This window comes from Chiloscyllium plagiosum, unplaced genomic scaffold, assembly GCF_037043375.1.
Source record: "Chiloscyllium plagiosum isolate Xiang-an unplaced genomic scaffold, Cpla_swu_hap1 HiC_scaffold_2, whole genome shotgun sequence".
Classification (NCBI taxonomy): Eukaryota; Metazoa; Chordata; class Chondrichthyes; order Orectolobiformes; family Hemiscylliidae; genus Chiloscyllium; species Chiloscyllium plagiosum.
This window is the reverse complement of record NW_028270140.1, coordinates 163727070-163746409: the sequence shown is the minus strand read 5'-3', so window position 1 is coordinate 163746409 and position 19340 is coordinate 163727070. Positions and strand designations below refer to the sequence as shown.

The window sequence follows — 19340 nt, the reverse complement described above, 5'->3', positions numbered from 1 at the left end:
ACCTAAGTGCTTGACCAACTCCCATTACAGTTTCAGCTTTCCTTTTGCCTCTGGTTAAACCCAATTCTAACTTATTTGCTAATTCTAAAAGTATGTCCTTCCTCTTTATTTCTGAACTTTCTTGGCAAATTTGGGAAGCATCTTCAAACCCCAGAACCTCTTTAGTAATGTTCAGAGCCATTTCCCTCACTTTTAATTTAACCAACCACAATTAACCAATTTTTTCATCTGTTTTATTTAAAGATCTAGGACACTAATCAGCAAGTGTTTAAATTTGCTGTAACCTTCTGTACCCCAAAAATGACCAAATCTCAGACTGGATCGGTCTAAACCAATCCAAATCTCAGACCCGAGCCTCCAAATTGTTTTGCCACAGAGGTGAACACGTATTAGTTAAACCAAACACCCAGAAAAGCTCACTTTGCCTTGTAATCTGCTAAAATATTAGTGACAGAGAACTCGCAAATTCCACTATTTTAAAGAAAATAACATCAATTTTTTAACTCTTAAAATGAACATTAAACTGTTCTAAGCACCCCCTTTCTCTGAACTGCTTATTATTTGCATCCAACTCTATAACAATATGCTGTTACAACAAGACACTTATTAAAATTACATCAACTTAATTTCAAAACCACATAGCCGTTCTCGTCTTCTGTGACTTCACTCTTCAAGCTGCTGAATTCCCTGGCTCCTCGTCTTTCTTCTTACTGCGTGTATGTTTCATAGGAAAAGGTACCATTGATAGAGAGTGTTTCCTAATTTATTGGAGAACAAGATGTTAGATCTCCAGGCTTATCTGTCTCAAAGGCAGTTGCACTCTAACCAATTTTCAAATGGTCCGCATTTTATTTCCCCCTCAACATTGGATCGTTTCATTGGTTTGATGTTGGCAAAACAAGAAATTCAAACTCTATTGGGTTGTAGTATCCTGGAGCATAACTTAAACAGATTAAAATCGAATTGTTACCAAAACAGCAACCAAAACTCAAGTCCATAGCTAGAGGGCATAGGTTTAGAGTGAGAATGGAAAGATATAAAAGGGACCTAAGGGACAACATTTTCACGCAGAGGGTGGTGTGAGTATGAAATGAGCAGCCAGAGGAAGTGGTGGAGGCTGATATAATTGCAACATTTAAAAGGCATCCGGATGGCTGTATGGATAGGGAGGGTTTACAGGGATATGGCCAAATGCTGGCAATTCAGACTAGATTAGGTTTGGGTATCTGGTCGGCATGGACAAGTTGGACTGAAGGGTCTGTTTTATCTCTGACTCTATCCGTTTCACAGCCAAATGTTACATATTTTCAGTTTTCCAGTAAACTCTGGGGCTGCCATCTAGTCATATACACAGGTGCTTGTCATCTCTCAGTTCAGAACAGCATTCACTCTCTCTTGAAGGTACAGTTCACGCCTTCAGTTTCATAACACGTGAAATAAGTTGTCTGTTTTATAAGCCCACAAGAACTTGGAACCATAACTTGCCAAAGACAGTACTGGACTTGACGACTCATTTGTTGACTTTGTCATCAGTGTGAACTAGTGTTGAGAGTGTGCTGCTGGAAAAGCACAGCAGGTCAGACAGCATCCGAGGAGCAGGAGAATCGACATCTCTGGCAAAAGCCCTTCGGCAGAAAACCCTTCAATCCTGGTGAAGGGCTTTTGTCCAAGACATCGATTTCCCTGCTCCTGGGATGCTGCCCGACCTGCTGTGCTTTTCCAGCACCACACTCTACTCTAATCTCCAGCATCTGCAGTCCTCACTTTTGCCCATCAATGTGAACTACTCAGGAGTTAGTGCTACGGAGATAAATAAATTTGTTAACTGCTTCAATCCGTTTGTTATTGAGTATAATAACTGATTTCATGTAGTGCTTTTCTAGGGCACTTTGCTGCCTTCAGAATTTCTGTTGCTGAAACGAAGACTGAAACTATCAAATGGGGATGAAAAAGAACAAAGGACAGTACAGCACAGGAACAGGCCTTTTGGCTCACCAAGGCTATGCTGACATGTGATGCCTTTTAAGCTAAAAATATTTTGCCTCTACACAATCTGTATCTGTTTATTCCATTCCTATTCATATATCTGTCAAAGTGCGCCTTCAGAATGCTACTGTATCTGCCTCCATCGCCTTTGGTAACGCATTCCAGGCACTTACTTCAGGAACTCTGTTAATAAAAAAGCTTGTCTCTTGCATCTCTTTTAAACTTATCTCCTTTTATCTTAAAACTATAACCCTTAGTAATTGGCATTCCTACCCATGAAAAAGACTGTTTGTTCTATCCATACCTCTCGTAATTTTGTAAACTTCTATCAGGTTCGCCTGTCACCATTTGACATTCAAGTGGAAACAAACCAAGTTCGTCCAATCTTTCCTCACAGCTAATATTCTCCAAACCAGGCAATATTCTTCTAAGCAGTTTCTGTGCTTCCATATCCTTCAGGTAGTGTGACAATCAGCACTGCATACAGTACTCCAAATGTGGCATAACTAAAGGTCTGTACAGCTTCAACATGACAATTTTTGTACACTCTGCCCCAATTAATGAAGGGCAGTATGCTTTCTTGATTACCTTCGCCACTTGAGTTGCCACTTTCAAGAAACTGTGAGCCCGCACGCCTAGATCCCTCTGTATAGAATCATAGAGATGTACATCATGGAACCTGACCCTTTGGTCCAGCCTGTCCATGTCGATCAGATATCCCAACCCAATCTAGTCCCACCTGCCAGCACCTCCAAACCCTTCCTATTCATACCCATCCAAATGCCCTTTTAGACAGAGGATGGTGGCGGAGGGTTGTTTTTCAGACTGGAAGCCTGTGACCAGTGCAGTGTCACATGGATCGGTTCTGGGTCCTCTACTTTTTGTCATTTACATAAATGATTTGGATGTGAGCATAAGAGGTACAGTTAGTAAGTTTGCTGATGACACCAAAGTTGGAGGTGTAGTGGACAGCGAAGAGAGATACCTCAAATTACAACAGGATCATGACCAGCCCCAGCCTGTTCAGCCTCTCCCTATAGCTCAACATCCTTGTAAATCTTTTCTGAACCCTTTCAAGTTGCACAACATTGTGATAGGAAGGAGGCCAGAATTGCATGCAATATTCCAACAGTGGCCTAACCAATGTCCTGTACAGCCGCAACATGACCTCCCAACTTCTGTGCTCAATACTCTGACCGATAAAAGAAAGCATACCAAACGCCACCTTCACTATCATATCTACCTGCGACTCCACTTTCAAGGAGCTATGAGCCTGCACTCCAAGGTCTCTTTGTTCAGGAACAGTCCCGAGGACCTTACCATTAAGTGTATAAGACCTGCTAAGATTTGCTTTCCCAAAATGCAGCACCTAATATTTATCTAAATTAAACTCCATCTGCCACTTCTCAGCCCATTGGCACATCTGGTCAAGATCCTGTTGTAATCTGAGGTAACCCTCTTCACTGTCCGCTACACCTCCAATTTTGGGGTCATCTGCAAACTTACTAACTGTACCTCTTATGCTCGCATCCAAATCATTTATGTAAATGACAAAAAGTAGAGGGCCCAGCACCGATCCTTGTGGCACTCCACTGGTCACAGGCTTCCAGTCTGAAAAACAACCCTCCGCCACCACCCTCTGTCTTCTACCTTTGAGCCAGTTCTGTATCCAAATGGCTAGTTCTCCCTGTATTCTGTGAGATCTAACCTTGCTAATCAGTCTCCCAAGAGGAACCTTTTCAACCGCCTCAAATAATTGAGGGAGGTGATCAGTGATTTTATGCTTCCTGTCTTGTCAAGTTCTCATTTGACAGTACCTGACCCTGATGCCCTATTTCTCATGGAGACATAGAAAATAGGAAAAGCAATAGGCCACTTGGCCCTTTCAGCCTACTCCACCATTCCTTACGATCATGGCTGATCATCCAACTCTCAAACCTGTTTCCGCTGCCCCAAGTGGTGTTAATCAATTTAGGTTTCTCAGTTGGATTTTATGCATTTGCACATGGGCTGCATGGCCCACTTTGCAGACAGAAAGCTTGCATGCACTACACCTGTTTGAAATTAACAAAATAGATAATAGACATTCCAGTGAGTACAGATTCCACCTTCTGTGGAAAGCCTGCAGTTTTTTTCCTTTTCCAGGATCATGAGTCTTTGGAAATCTTCCTCAAAAGGCAGTGGAAGCAAGGACTTGAATGTTTTTGAGGCAGAATTAGTTAGGTTCTTAGTAAGCAAGAGAATGAAATCTTATTGGGCAGATGGCATCGTGGTTTGAGATTATAGTCTCATCAGTCATGATCTTATTAAATGGTAGATAAAGTTCAAGGGACTGAATGGCCTACTTCTGTTCCTGAGTGGCGTGTTATTTATATCATCTGCAGTGATCTATTTACTTTTTCAATTTTAGATTCTCCTTAAATTTCTGTATTGATGGTGCAATTTTACTGTCTTTTTTTCACTTCCTGGAATGATTCTTTGAAAGTTATTTTCTAAACTGTCATCTGCATTCCCACTGACTCATGTATTAAACTAATGTACCAGTTCACTTTTGCTAAGTCATTTGTCTTTTTTAAAATAATTATAAGTGTAAAGTTTAAAACTTTAACCCACTTTAAAACTTTAAAGAGTCTTTAACCCACATTCTAAATTTCACGTTCAGTTGGAGGGACAATAATGTGATCACAGTTACCTCACTTTGCTTTTACTAGGAGGTCATTAATACCAATGTGTTAAACGTTATCAGATCTGCGCTAGTTTGCTCTTTTTATTTTATTGGCTCTAGAGCATGCCTCTTTAGGAAATTGTAAGGACTGCAGATGCTGGAGAGTCAGAGTTGATAAAATGTGGTGCTGGAAAAAGCACAGCAGATCAGACAGCTTCTGAGGAGCTAAAAGTGTTGAAGTTTTGGCTATATTCCTTCATCAGGACTCATGAAAGGTTATGACTGAAATGTCAACTCTCTTCCTCATCAGATGCTGCCTGACGTGCTGTACTTTTTCCAGCACCACACTTGATCAAACATGTCTATCTAAGGAACTATCCTGAAAGAACTCTTTGATCTCATTTTCCAGGCTGGCTTTACTAAGCTAATTCATTCAAGCTATATATATAGTTTAAAATTGTGCATGATTATAGCCATACTTTTCTCCCAAGGTGCCATTACTTCTTTCCATATACCTCATCCTACAGTGTACTTGATATAAGGTGCAACATAAACCATTCCCACAAGTGACTTCTTAGTTTTATTCTTTCCTGTCCGTACCCCAGTCTGATTCTACATCTTGATGTTTGATCTGGGACGATGTTGCAATGATAGATCTGTTATCCCTAATTAACAGAGCTCCCTTCCACCTTGCTCTGTTTCCTGGATTTCTGAAATGATATATGCCCTTGAATATTCAGGTCTTAACTTTTGCCACCTTGCAGTTATGCATCTCAAATGATTTTCATGTTTACCTATTCATTTCTATTTGATCTGTTAATTCATCTTTTTTGTGCCAAATGCTATCTGCATTAGGAGACAGAATCTGTCATTTTTATTTCCTTACTGTTGCAACCTTTAACCTATCTGCTGGCACATTCTTGAGTTTGTAGGCTCTGTGCCTTCCCACCATGTTGGTTATAATTACCCTGATTGCTAGCTTCCTTCTTGGCCTTGACTTCTCTCTTTATTTTATCATACTTTCCTTCACTTGGTCCCTCACCTCCACTATTTGGTTTAGTTTGGAGGATGAAGTTAACAAGGCTGACAGGTTGCTTATTATAGAAGTTGGTGAACATATCCCAGTGAGAGAATGTTTTATTGTACGTGACTGAACAATAGCAGTGAGAATTTTAAACGAAAGTTAAGTTGTGAAGTGAAGCAAGTTGACCAGAGGCCAAAGCACCAGTGAAGTGAAGAATCAGGCTAAGGATATATTTAAACAGGTATTCTGAGTGGAGATGGGAGAAAATGTAATGATCTAATCAGTGTTCTTGATTTATTGAATTAAATAGCAGTCATGTACCATGTGCTAGTTCTAGTTCTCTTGCCTCACTTCCATTGCATGCCATTGAGGTTTCTTATGTATTTTCTGCTGAATCTCACAGTAGAGTCATTGTTTTCTTCACAGCTGGACATGCAACGTGGGGTCCATGGGCGTCTGATGGATAATTCCACAAGTGTGCGTGAAGCGGCTGTGGAGTTACTGGGTCGCTTTGTGCTGAGCCGACCTCAGCTCACTGAGCAGTATTACGACATGTTGATCGAGAGGATATTGGTACGTCTGTTTCCTAGCCAGCTGCATGTCAGATTGGGGTTTTGTAGCCATGTTGAGAGTGAAGTTGAAAGTAATTGAAGTGGGAGTAGGTTTTGTAAAGTTTATCTAGACAATGTCAAAAAGTAAAAATTGGTGCCACACACCAGTCCTGAACTTTTTTTTGTCTGAGTAACACTTGCCACTTATCGTGGTTTCCAGGATAGGCTGAGCAAGTTCACAGTAGGCCAGGAACATCTTGAAGTTAATCTGATCTATTTTAGCAAAATGCTCCAGTTGCTGGAAATCTGCAATAAAATAGAAAATACTAGAAATACCCAGCAGAACTGGAGTTGTTGTTTTATAACTCCAAAAAGTTAGAAGTGTAATACGTTTGAGCAAGGTCCATTAATATATGTTGATTAATCTGAGTGTTTTCAACTCTTGCAAAGTTTTTCTTTTATCCTTATAATGGTCACACCACTAGTGTTTGAACTCCTCAGTTCATGAGGTAAGTGTTTGTCTACAAGACGACAATATGTAAAATTTTCCATGTTGATGTTTTACTGATCCCTTGAATATGATCTGCTTAAAATATGCAGTGATAGAATTGCCTGCAGGAGCATACTCATATGCTCCTCCTCAGTTCACACAACATGAAACTTTGTTGACAGTGTGATATTATACATGAGTTTGGGTACATATTGATGTGTAGGCCATTTCATCAATTGCCTCAAAACTTTGTGCAATCAGATCTCTATTATTACTAATAAAGTAATAGAATTTTAGAGAGCAGTGCACCATTCAGTCTATCTGAAAATTCTTCACTGTCTTCATCACAATGCATTGCATTTTCTTTGTTTAGCAGAGCTATAGGGAAAGAATATGTTTAAATTAACTGGTTAGTTGAAGAAAAAAATTAGCAGAGCTATAGGGAAAGAATATGTTTAAATTAACTGGTTAGTTGAAGAAAAAAATTAGGACACTGGTTTGATGCATCAAATGATGGTCTACTGTGCTATGTCATTCTCTGTTGTTTTGAGGAGTTGCGTGAAGTGCAGGTAAGAACTATTTGGGAATAGGCCCTGTGTTAGAAGATTGAAATTTTAACAGTTTTTAATATCTAGGAAATCTACACTTTACTTTTCTGCATTTGTCTCATGTTTTAACAAATAATCTCTTGCAGGACACCGGTATAAGTGTGAGAAAGAGAGTTATCAAGATTCTACGTGATATATGCATCGAGCAACCAACATTCTCTAAAGTGACTGAGATGTGTGTGCGAATGATTCGCAGAGTCAATGATGAAGAGGGCATTAAGGTAAAGTTACATAGATTAATCAAATGTATTTACCCAACTTCTTGTTTGTGTAACTGGAATTATAATGCATTCATTTCACTTTGCTTCCTGTACAGAATGTTGCTATAGTCTCTCAAGAAGTGATCTACTTAGAATCTCTGTGTATAAACTAATCTAAGTCACAAAAGGAATTGACCTCACCATTGACAATGCACTGATTTGCATCAAGTTGTAGAGAATTTGGTTTTTCATTTGTTCATGGAATCAGGGTTTTGCTGTCTGGGCATTTATTGCCCATCATAATTGCTCTGAAGGCGGTGGTGGTGGTGAAATGCATTCTTGGACTGCTGCTATCCTGGGAGTGTAGTTACGTCCATAGTGCTGTTTAAAGTTTTTAAGAATTTTTCCCAGTAATAATGAAAGAATGGCAGTATGGTTGAATCAAAATGATGTATGACTTGGAAAACTTACAAGCGTTTGCTGCCTTCAAGATGGCAGAGGTCATGGATTTGGAAGTGCCTTTTGAAAGATCTTTGAAATGTTGGAATGCGTTTGTAGATAGTACACATTGCTGTCACTGAGTGTCATTGGTGGAGGGAAAGAATACTGAAGGTAGTGGATGTATTGCCAATCAAACGGGCTGCTTTGTTTTTGGTGTCAAACATAAATAGTGTTAGAGCTGCACTCATTCAGGCATTTGGAGAGTATTTCGGATGAAGGTTTGCTCGCTGAGCTAGAAGGTTTATTTCTAGATGTTTCGTCACCCTACTAGGTAACATCTTCAGTGGGTCTCCCGGCAAAGCACTGTTGATAATTCCTGCTTTCTATTTATATGTTTGGGTTTCTTTGGATTGATATCATTTCCTGTGATGATGCCATCTGTTCTTTTCCTTGGGGGGTGGTAGATGGGGTCTAACTCTTAAGTGTTTGTGGAGAGAGTTCCATTGGAATGCCATGTTTCTAGGAATTCTCGTGCGTGTCTCCGTTTGGCTTGTTCTAGAATGGATGTGATGTCCCAGTCGAAGTGGTGTCCTTCCTCATCTGTACGTAAGGCTACTAGTGAGAGAGGGTCATATAACTAGAAAGCAGGAATTATCGACAGTACTTCGCCTGGAGGCCCACTAAAGATGTTACCTACTCTGGTGACAAAATGTCTGGAAATGAACCTTTCAGTTCAGCGAGCAAACCTACATCCAAAACCTCGACCTGAGCTGCACATCTTTCTCAAAACTCGCATGGAGAGTATTCCATCAAACTCCTCTTTCCTCTATGGTTGGTCCTTGTGATTCTGAAATTCTAAATATAGTAGAAACAATGTCTAAAGTACCAATCCTTGTGGGACTGCATTGTAAATTTCCTGTTATCTGAAAAATCGTTCATTCACCTCTAGTCCCTGCCCACTGATCCCTTCTCCAGTTTTATATCCATGTTTTTAATATTATTTTACTACCATGTTTTTCCACTTTCTGAAGGAGTTTATTTTAAGTGTGGAATTTTATCAACTGCCTTCTGACAGTTCTTTAATAAAACTTCTAATATTTACATTAATTTCTGTTACTTCAACATGACTTGTGTTTAATCAATGTTGACCTAGCCTCATTTTTCCAAGATTCACCAAATGAAAATTCATTTTATTTTAGTGTGAAAGACCTCCAGTCAAGATTCCAACATTGATAAGCTGTTTCACCTTCAGTTTATCCCCTTTTCAAAATTAGGGTTATTGTAACATTTGTAACCTACTAGTTCTCTGGAACCATCCCAAATTCTCCCTCCATTGCCATTTGATGCATTGGGATGAACTGATGTTTTGTATGAGCTGTTCTCATGTTTGTGATTGAATGAACTCTGAAAGATATTAATGTAACTCGGATTTTATTCTCTGCAGAAACTGGTGAACGAAACATTCCAGAAACTCTGGTTCACTCCCACTCCCTCTCATGATGCAGAAGGGATGACACGAAAAATCCTAAACGTCACAGATGTGGTGAGTGTTTGTCTTCCTTTTACCCTGTAACACCTTAATACCATGCTTATGTACTCCTATAAAACTTAAGCTAGTTTAAGTATAAACACAGGTGGTCTTTATAAATGAGTCAGAAGGAACACTGATTCAGCCCTTGAGCATGTTTTGTCATTCTGTTTGAGCATGGCTGATCTGATTCTTAGCCCTCTTTGTTTGGCCTTGCTCCTTACCATCACCTAAAAAAAAATCTCTTAATATTAAATCTTGAAAATTTAACTGGAGCCCCAACGTTCTGCCCCAAAGACTCAAAGTGCTGATAACTACAAACGATGGTGACATCAACAGTCAGACTATTTCATTAGGTATGTACTCTGCCCTCAAACATGTAGATGTCCACAATGACTTGGAACTTCATGTGCAGAATGTAGCTGCTGTATGAGAGTTGCCACAGCTAAACAAAGAGACTAGTCATAAGTAGTCAAATGAGCCATGAATGCTGGCACACAATTCCACAACTAATCAGCGGAGAATACTCCAATATATCTCTACATGAGGTGGGGAAAGTCCAGCACGATGGTGCAAAAGAAAAGTTAAGCATTTATAACAAACTTCAGTCAAAGGCAATGATCCACTTTGACCTCCTCCTTCGGCCCCCACCATCACAGATACTGGACTTCAGCCAATTCAATTCATTCTACGTGGTATCAAGCAAAAGAAAAAGCCTTATGGGCCTTTTCAGGTTCTGACAATATTACTCAAGATTTGATCTTCAGAATGAATTGCATCCATTGGATGGAACCATAACCTGCACAAAGGAAAATTATGAAATTGTTGTGAGTTAAATCATCTCAATCCCAAGGTATCATCATGGGAGTACCTCAAGGTAATTTCACAAGCACACAAGATGTAGGAGCAGGTACAGACCATCTTACCATATTTGCATAGTCTGCCAGTTAATATGATTATAGCTCTTCTTGGACTTCAACTCTACTTTCCACATGATCCCCAAAGACCTTGATTGCACCCTTGGGAGACTAAAGTTCTCCATGTGTTAGCCTTAAATATTTTCAATGGTGGGCTATCCATGATGTGGAGGTGCCAGTGTTGGACTGGGAGGACAAAGGCAGACATCACATGACACCAGGTTATAGCCCAACAAGTTTATTTGAAATCACAAGCTTTCGAAGCAATGCTTCATTCGCTAATGAAGGAGCAGCGCTCCAAAAGCTTGTGATTTTGAATCAACCTGCTGGACTATAATCTGGTATTGTGAGACTTCGGGCTACCCATAACACTTTGGGGCAGAGAATTACATAGGTGTACACCCCTTTGAAAAAGTAATTTTCCTTATCTCAGTCCTAAATACAAACATACGAAAATGTAAAACAGAAGCAGGCATTTCTCAATTCATCCTCAAATCTGCTCTGTCATTCAATAAGATCAGTTTGCATTTCAAATTTCATAGTCCCATCTATCAAGGAGTATTATATTAGCCATTTTCCATTCGTCTGAGACCTTCCCTGACTCCGGTGATTCAGGAAAGTTCACCATCAATGCCTCCATAATCTTCTCCGATATCTCCTTAATTGACCCTACTCATCCTACTACTACCCTTTCACTATTTAGCTGTTTATAAAAAAGGATTTGGAATTCACCTTTTATGTTAGCTGTGAGTCATTTTTCATAATTTCTCTTTGCTTTTTTGCCTCCCTTCTGAACATTCTCTGTTCAGGTTGGCTCTTAAATGGTATGTTGTATTTTTAATGTAATGTAATCTAACCTAATGATATCAAGAAACAGTTAGAGGCACTTGATACCACAAAGGTTAGGGGCCCTGACAACATTTCAGCAATAGTAGTGAAGATCTGGGCTTCAGAACTAGCCAAGCACTTCCAATACAGTTACAACACTGGCATCTACCTGACAATGTGGAAAATTTTCCATGCACATCTGGTACATAAGAAGCAGGACAAATCCAACACAGCCAATTATCTCAATTGTCTACTCTTGATCATCAGTAGTGAAAGGTGTTATCAACAGTGCTATCAAGCAGCACCTACTCAGCAATAGCCTGCTTGGTGATGCCCAGTTTGGGCTTTGCCAGGCCACTCAGCTCCTGATCTCATTACAGCCTTGGCTCAAATCTGTACAAAAGACCTGACCAAATTCCAGAGGTGACACAAGAGTGACAGTCCTTGACATCAAGGCCATATTTGACCAAGTGTGGCATCAAGAAGCTCTAGTAAAACTGGAATCATTGGGCATCGGGAGCTAGCACTCTGCTGGATGAAGCCAGATCTAGCACTAAGATGATGGTCGTGCTTGTTGGAGGTCAGTCATCTCAACTTCAGAACATCTCTGCAGGAGTTCCTCAGGGTAGTGTCCAGGGACCAAGCGTTTTGAACTCTTTCATTGATGACCTTCCCTCCACCATGAGGTCAGATATGGGGAAGCTCACTGATGACTGCACCATTCGTGACTCCTCAGATACTGAACGAATTCATGTTCAACGCAACACGATCTGAGCAACATCCAGTCTTCGAGTGACAAGTGGCAAGTAACATTTGCTCCACACAAATGCCAGGCAATTACCATCACCAATAAGAGACAATCTATCGCTGTATTTTGGCATTCAATAGTGTTGCCAACACAGATTCTCAAACTATTGACATCCTTGGGATTATCACTTACCACAAACTGAACTTAACATGCTACATAAACAGTGGCTGCATGAAAAGGTCAGAGGCTAGGTATACTTTGGTGAATAACACACTTCCTGACTCCTCAAAACCTGTCTACCATCTACAAGGTAGAAGTCAGGAGTGTGATGGATTACTTCCCACTTGCCTGGGTGAGTGCAGCTCCAACAATCTGAAGCTTGACACCATACAGGATAAAGCACCCTATCTGATTGGCACCATAGTCGCAGACATCCACTTGCTCCACCATTGATGCTCAGTAGCAACAGTACGTACTAACAAGATGCATTGGAGAAATTCACCAAAGATGCTCTCTCAGCACCTCACAAACACGCAACCACTTCTGCCTAGAAGGAGAAGGGCAGCAGATACATGGGATCACCATTACCTCAATTTCCTCTTGAAGCCACACTCTATCCTGATTTGCAAATATATCGCTGTTCCTTCACCGATGCTGGATCAAATTCCTGGAACTCCCTTCCCAAGGACATAAAGAATCTGCTTACAGCATATGAATTGCAGCAGTTCAAGGAAGAAACTTACCATCACCTCAAGGGCAACAAATGCTGGTCAACCAGTGTACCCTATGTCCCATAAGTGAATGAAGATAAAAGAGGTAAGCCAAATCAGTCAGTGGGAGAAAGTTTAGGAAAGAGTATCATAAGATTTAGAATGAATTCCAGCCTCAGGCGACTGGCTGTGTGGAGTTTGCACATTCTCCCCATGTCTGCGTGGGTTTCCTCCGGGTGCTCCGGTTTCCTCCCACAGTCCAATGATGTGCAGGTGAGGTGAATTGGCCATGCTAAATTGCCCATAGTGTTAGGTGAAGAGGTAAATGTAGGGGTATGGGTGGGTTGCGCTTCGGCGGGTCGGTGTGGACTTGTTGGGCCGAAGGGCCTGATTCCACACTGTAAGTAATCTAATCTAATAAGATTTAAGTTACGTATGTAGATGACAGTATGCAAATTAAGACATGTGAAATTGACGAATTGAGAATGAGACTAACAAACAAGGAGAATGCTGATTTCAGTGGACTAAGACGACTAATCCCTGGGGTGACAGCATTATTCTATGAGGAGAGATTAATTAAACTGAGTCTGCACATTCCAGAGTGTTAAAGAATGACTGACCTCATTAAAGCTTACAACATTCTTAGAGGGTGTGACAAAGTCGATATGGATAGGAGTTCTCCCGGCTAGACCCAAGTGACACATTCTCAGAATAAGGGGTAGGCCATTTAGAATTGAGAGGAGAATTTGTTCACAAAGTGATGAATCTTTGGTTTCACTAGCCCAGAGGATTGTGGAAGCTAAGTTATTGAGCAGATTTGAGATAAGGTTAAAAATCGCACAACACTTGGTTATAGTCCAACAGGTGTATTTGGAAGCTCGAGCATTCAGAGTGCTTCTCCTTCATCAGGTGGTTGTGAAGTATACGATTGTAAGACACAGAATTTATAGCAAACGTTTGCAGTGTGATGTAGTTGAAATCATATATTGAAAAAGACCTGGATTGTTCAAGTCTATCATCATTTAATATGACCATGTTGATTTCAGTTCTTTCACATGTAAATCACAAAGCGTTTTTTAAAAGTTATATTCTCAAGTGAACTTTAACAATTAAGAACGGATTTACAGAATCTTACATGGATTCATCCAGTTTTTGAGCAAAGTAAAATGTAATTCTGCAAGTACAAACTCTCTCCCCACAAACGTATGTGTGCATGTGAGGTTGTGTGTGTGTGGGAGTGTAAGCATATGAGAGAGGGTCTGCAGGAATGTGTCTCTCTGTAGGAGGGTGTGTGTGTGTGTGTGTGTGTGTGTGTGTGTGTGTGTGTGTGTGTGTGTGTGTGTGTGTGTGGTGGTGGTGGTGGAGGAGTGGGTAGGAGTGTCTGTGTGTGTCCGTCTGTCTGTATGTGTGTATAGTGCAGTGGGGTCACCTATAGTGTGACATGAACCCAAGGTCCCGGTTGAGGCCATCCCCATGGGTACCGAACTTGGCTATCAGCCTCTTTTCGACCACTTTGTGTTGTTGCCTGCCCCGAGGTCCGTCCACCAAGGCAGCTTCAGGGCAGGCAACAACGAAAACTGGTCGAGCAGAGGCTGATAGCCAAGTTCGGTACCCATGGGGATGGCCTCAACCGGGATCTTGGGTTTGTGTCACACTACAAGTGACCCCATTGCACTACACGCGCACACTCCTGCGGGCGTGCACACTTACGCAGACCCTCTCTCATATGCTCACATATACACTCTCTCTCACACACGCACACCCTCTCACAGACTTATACCCCTTATACTTTCACTCTCACACATGCACACACACACTCTCACAGATACTCATAACCCCACCCCCCACCGCAAGCGCACACAAGTTTGTTGGGTGAATTGGTACTTGCTGAATTACATTTTAGTTTGCTCAAAAACTGCATGAAACCATGTAAGATTCTGTAAATCCATTTTTTAGATTAGAATCAGTCTGACCATGTGGCACCGACAGCCTCACACAGGGAAACTCGCACCTTCAGTACATTATCTGGGCCGACATGACACTAATTGTTCACTTGAGAATGTAACTTTTAAAAACGGTTTTGTGATTTACATATGAAAGGACAGAAGCCAACATGGTCATGCGAAAAATCGATAGACTTAACAAACAATCTAGGTCTTTTTCAATATATAATTTCTGTTAAATCGTAGTGTAAACTTTTGTTATAAATTCTGTTTCTTACAATCTTATTCTCCACAACCACCTGATGAAGGAGCAGTGCTCTGAAAGCTAGTGCTTCCAAATAAACCTGTTGGACTATAACCTGGTGGTGTGAGATTTTTAATGTTGTACACCTCAGTCTAGTACCGGCATCTCCAAATCAAGGTTTGAGATAGAAATTGATAGATTTATCTGAACTAATAATATTAAGGAATATGGGGTTGGAGCAGAAAACTAGATGATTAGCCATGTTCAAGAATGACACTGCAAGCTCAATGGCTCAATAGTGTACTCCTAATCCAGTGTTCCAAAGTGGTTGGAGTGCAGATGCAGAGCAGCTGTAATGTAATTTTCCTTTATTTATCCATGGGATGTGGGCATCGCTGGCTGGCCAGCATTTATTGTCCATCCTTTAGCTGCCCTTGAGAACGTGTTGGTCAGCTGCTTTCTTGAACCACTGCAGTTCATGTGCTGTGGGTTGATCCACAGTTCTCTTAGGGAATTCCAGTAATTGTTCTCAAGAAATTGTGGGAGGCATGGTGGCACAGTGGTTAGCACTGCTGCCTCACAGCGCCTGAGACCCGGGTTCAATTCCCGCCTCAGGTGACTGACTGTGGGGAGTTTGCACGTTCTCCCCGTGTCTGCATGGGTTTCCTTCCACAGTCCAAAGATGTGCAGGTCAGGTGAATTGGCCATGCTAAATTGCCTGTAGTGTTAGGTAAGGGGTAAATGTAGGGGTATGGGTGGGTTGCACTTCGGCGGGTCGGTGTGGACTTGTTGGGCCGAAGGGCCTGTTTCCACACTGTAATGTAATGTAATCTAATCTAAAAATAGAATTGCCTACTTGTGTTTCCTTAAAAAACCCAAATTGAATGATTCATGCTTGAAGATAATTGAGGCTGTTGGTTTTGCACAGGTACTTATCTCTGCTACTGTGGAATGATGGTTCTCTTCTTTAAAGTGCTATTGTTGACAGCTGTCTTTCACCTGTTTTGCAGGTTGCTGCTTGCAGGGATACTGGGTACGATTGGTTTGAGCAGCTTCTTCAGAATGTAAGTACAATACAAATAAGATTTCCATTGTATGAGAGCTTAACTTTTCAAACTCTGGTTGAGTTAGATACAAGGTTAGAAAGTGATCCTGGTCCTGCTGTGAGTCTTAACTATCAAGTTGGAAACTTTTCCATTGGTATTCTAGATCTTTCTGTAGTAGGAATAACACTCTTGATGGGTGAGGAAGTTTTGAGTGTTCAGAAATGTTATGCCATCTTCTGAGGCAGTGAGACTTTAAACCCATACTTTCCAGCACAGATAGTGACACCACCACTCCGTCCCAAGATCCATCTATGGGTGGTAATTGTAAATATTTTCAAATCACCCTAGTCAGTGACATTATTACACACCCCCAGAGCAGGTGGGACTTGAACCTGGGTCCATTGTCTCCAGGTTGGGAACACAACCACTTACCCAAAATAATACTCGCGCATGCTGCATCTGGTATTCCCATGTCGTCTCCTTGGGTGTTAACTGTAGATCTTTTCTAATCAACCTGTTCAGATGTTTTATGACACGTCACTGGAGCAAATTAATTTGAACCTTGGCCCAGAGGTAGGCACAGTACCACTGTAGCACAGGACTCCTTATGTGTTAGTTGTATTTATTTCAAACAACTTGTTCAGACACAGTGATGCACATCTGGAGCAGGTGAGACTTGAACCAGGGGGTCTCAACGCCCAGAGGTAGTTACACTGCCGCAAAAGCCCTTACTGGGTGTTGATTAAAGCTCATTCTTTTTACTTAACCTGTTAAGAAACGTTATGACACAACTTGGAACAGGTGGTTCTTGAACCCAGATATCTTGTCCCAGAGGTACGGACACTAACACTACACAAGTATCCCTACTCTGCCTGGTATTCCCAGGCAGTCTTCCATTCAAGTATGAACCACGCCTGAATCTATTTAATGTCCAAGATTAGAAGAGATCAGTTGTTTTCAGACTAATATGGTTGCAGGCTGGGTGTTAATTGTAGAGGTTTTCCAATCAAGTTGTCAAAGTTGTTATTACACACCCCTGGATTCAGGTCCTACTTGATACCAGTTTCTTGGCTGAGAGGTAGGGGACACTGTGCTACAAGTACCGTAGATTCGCAGTACTAGATACAGCAAATGTTTTAGGTGAAAGTGAGGACTGCAGATGCTGGAAATCAGAGTCTAGATTAGAGTGGTGCTGGAAAAACACAGCAGGTCAGGCAGCATCCGAGGAGCAGGAAAATCGACGTTTCGGACAAAAGCTCTTAATTCCTGCTGTGCTTTTTCAGCGCCACTCTAATCTAGACAGCAAGTGTTTTATTAACAGGCACCTCTGGGACCAGAAGTTGATCAAATATTCTGGATAATCAAGAGCTATGCATAACTTCAATAATCCCTGACCAAATGAAGCTTTGAGACATCACATTCCTCAAAAATCTATAGAAAAACATCAACACACCTCCTGAAGTCAATATAGATCGATACACACAATAGAGAAACAATGCAGGGGGTATACACATCACTGGTATACTTTACTTACAGCATTAAATATGCAGACATTGCAATATTTGAGATATATGGTTTTTGTCAGTTGACCAAGAATACTGGTTGATAAGGTGCTGGTTAAAATTAAGTTTTCTGTATTTTTTAATTAACTTGTTCAGCGATTTTATGACACACTTCTGGGGCAGATGGGACTTGAACCTGGGCTTCCTAGCTCAGAGGTAATAACCTTAACACTGTGCCACAAATGCTCCAAAGACTACTATGCTGATATTCCCAGGCATTCTCTTATCCGAATGCTGCCCAGGCCTGAAACTGCTTAGCTTGTGAGATCAAGTGATATCAATTGTTTTCAGGTTATTATGGCTGTGGCTGGGTGTTAATTAGGTAAAAACGAGGACTGCAGATGCTGGAAACCAGATTCCAGATTAGAGTGGTGCTGGAAAAGCACAGCAGTTCGGGCAGCATCCAAGGAGCAGGAAAATCGACGTTTTGGGCAAAAGCCCTTCAGGAATATTCCTAATGAAGGGCTTTTGCCCGAAACATCGATTTTCCTGCTCCTCGGATGCTGCCTGGGTGTTAATTGTATGTTAATTACATTAGTGTTTCTCAGGTGATGTTAGCTGAGGATTTACATGCTCCATTTTCAATACAAATCAAAAATGCATGTTTGTAATAAATCTCTAAATTCCAAATTTAGGACAATTATAAAGGATGTTAAATTGGGTCAGTGGGCTGAGGAGTTGCACATGGAGTTTAATTTGAATAAATGTGAGATATTGCATTTTGGCAAAGGAAAGAGAGGGAGATCTTATGCATTTAATGGTAGGGCCCTGGCATATGTTGCAAGATAGAGGGACCTGGAGGTTCAGGTGCATAATTCCTTGAAATTTATACAACATGTTGATAGGGCGGTTAACATACTGGCCTGAAGGTGAGGTTGAAACAAAGCAGTTTCAATATGAATACTGTTCAAATCTTCCTTAAATTTAGGTGGTGGTAGAGGATTGGAGAATTCCAAATGTTTACTCGCTTGTTCAAAGAAGTGATTAGTGATATGCCCAGCAAATACAGACCAGTCAGTTTGGAATATGATTTGGAAGTGCCGGTGTTGGACTGGGGTGTACAGGGTTAAAAGTCTCACAACACCAGGTTATAGTCCAAACAAGTCCAATAAATCTATCACCCCTCAATTTGCAGGGCATAACTACAAATTGAGGGATGATAGATTTAAGAGAGATGTCAGATGAAAGTTCTTTACGCAGAGTGAGGTAAGGGTGTGGAATGCCCTACCTGCTAATGTAGTCAACTCAGCCACATTAGGGAGATTTAAATAATCCTTAGATAAGCACATGGATTATTTTGGGATAATGTAAAGGGACGAGCTGAGAATAGCTCACAGGTCGGCACAACATCAAAGGCCGAAGGGCCTGTTCTGCGCTGTATTGTTCTAAGTTTATTTGGAAGCACTATCTTTTAGAGTGCTGCTCCTTTATCAGGTGGTTGTGGAGTATAAGATCGTAGGACACAGAATTTATAGCAAAAGTTTACAGTGTGATGTAACTGAAATTATATATTGAAAAAGACCTGGATTGTTTGTAAGTCTCTCATCTTTTAGAATCGGCATGTCGATTTCAGTTCTTTTCATGTGTAAATCCCAGAATTTAAAGTTACAATCTCAAGTGAACTTTAACAATAGGTGCCATGTTAGGCCAACATGGCACCTATTATTAAAGTTCACTTGAGAAGGAAACTTTAAGAAAGTTACGGAATTTGCATATGAAAGAATTGAAACTAACATGCCCATTCTAAAAGATAAATTCTGTGTATTACGATCTTATACTCCACAACCATCTGATAAAGGAGCAGCACTGCAAAAGCTAGTGCTTCCAAATAAGCTTGTTGAACTATAAC

General features: G+C 40.9%; 1 protein-coding gene across 4 annotated transcripts in view; it reads left to right on the top strand.

The window, feature by feature from the left end:
* The window catches only part of LOC122556264 (nipped-B-like protein), a 547720-nt gene that overhangs the window by 371149 nt on the left and 157231 nt on the right, over positions 1-19340 (top strand). For all 4 annotated transcript variants that reach the window (XM_043702901.2, XM_043702895.2, XM_043702914.2 and 1 more), the window contains 4 exons: positions 6102-6248; positions 7411-7545; positions 9410-9508; positions 15894-15947. In XM_043702901.2, coding sequence (XP_043558836.2) covers positions 6102-6248; positions 7411-7545; positions 9410-9508; positions 15894-15947 — 435 coding nt within the window. The remainder of the gene's footprint in view (positions 1-6101; positions 6249-7410; positions 7546-9409; positions 9509-15893; positions 15948-19340) is intronic.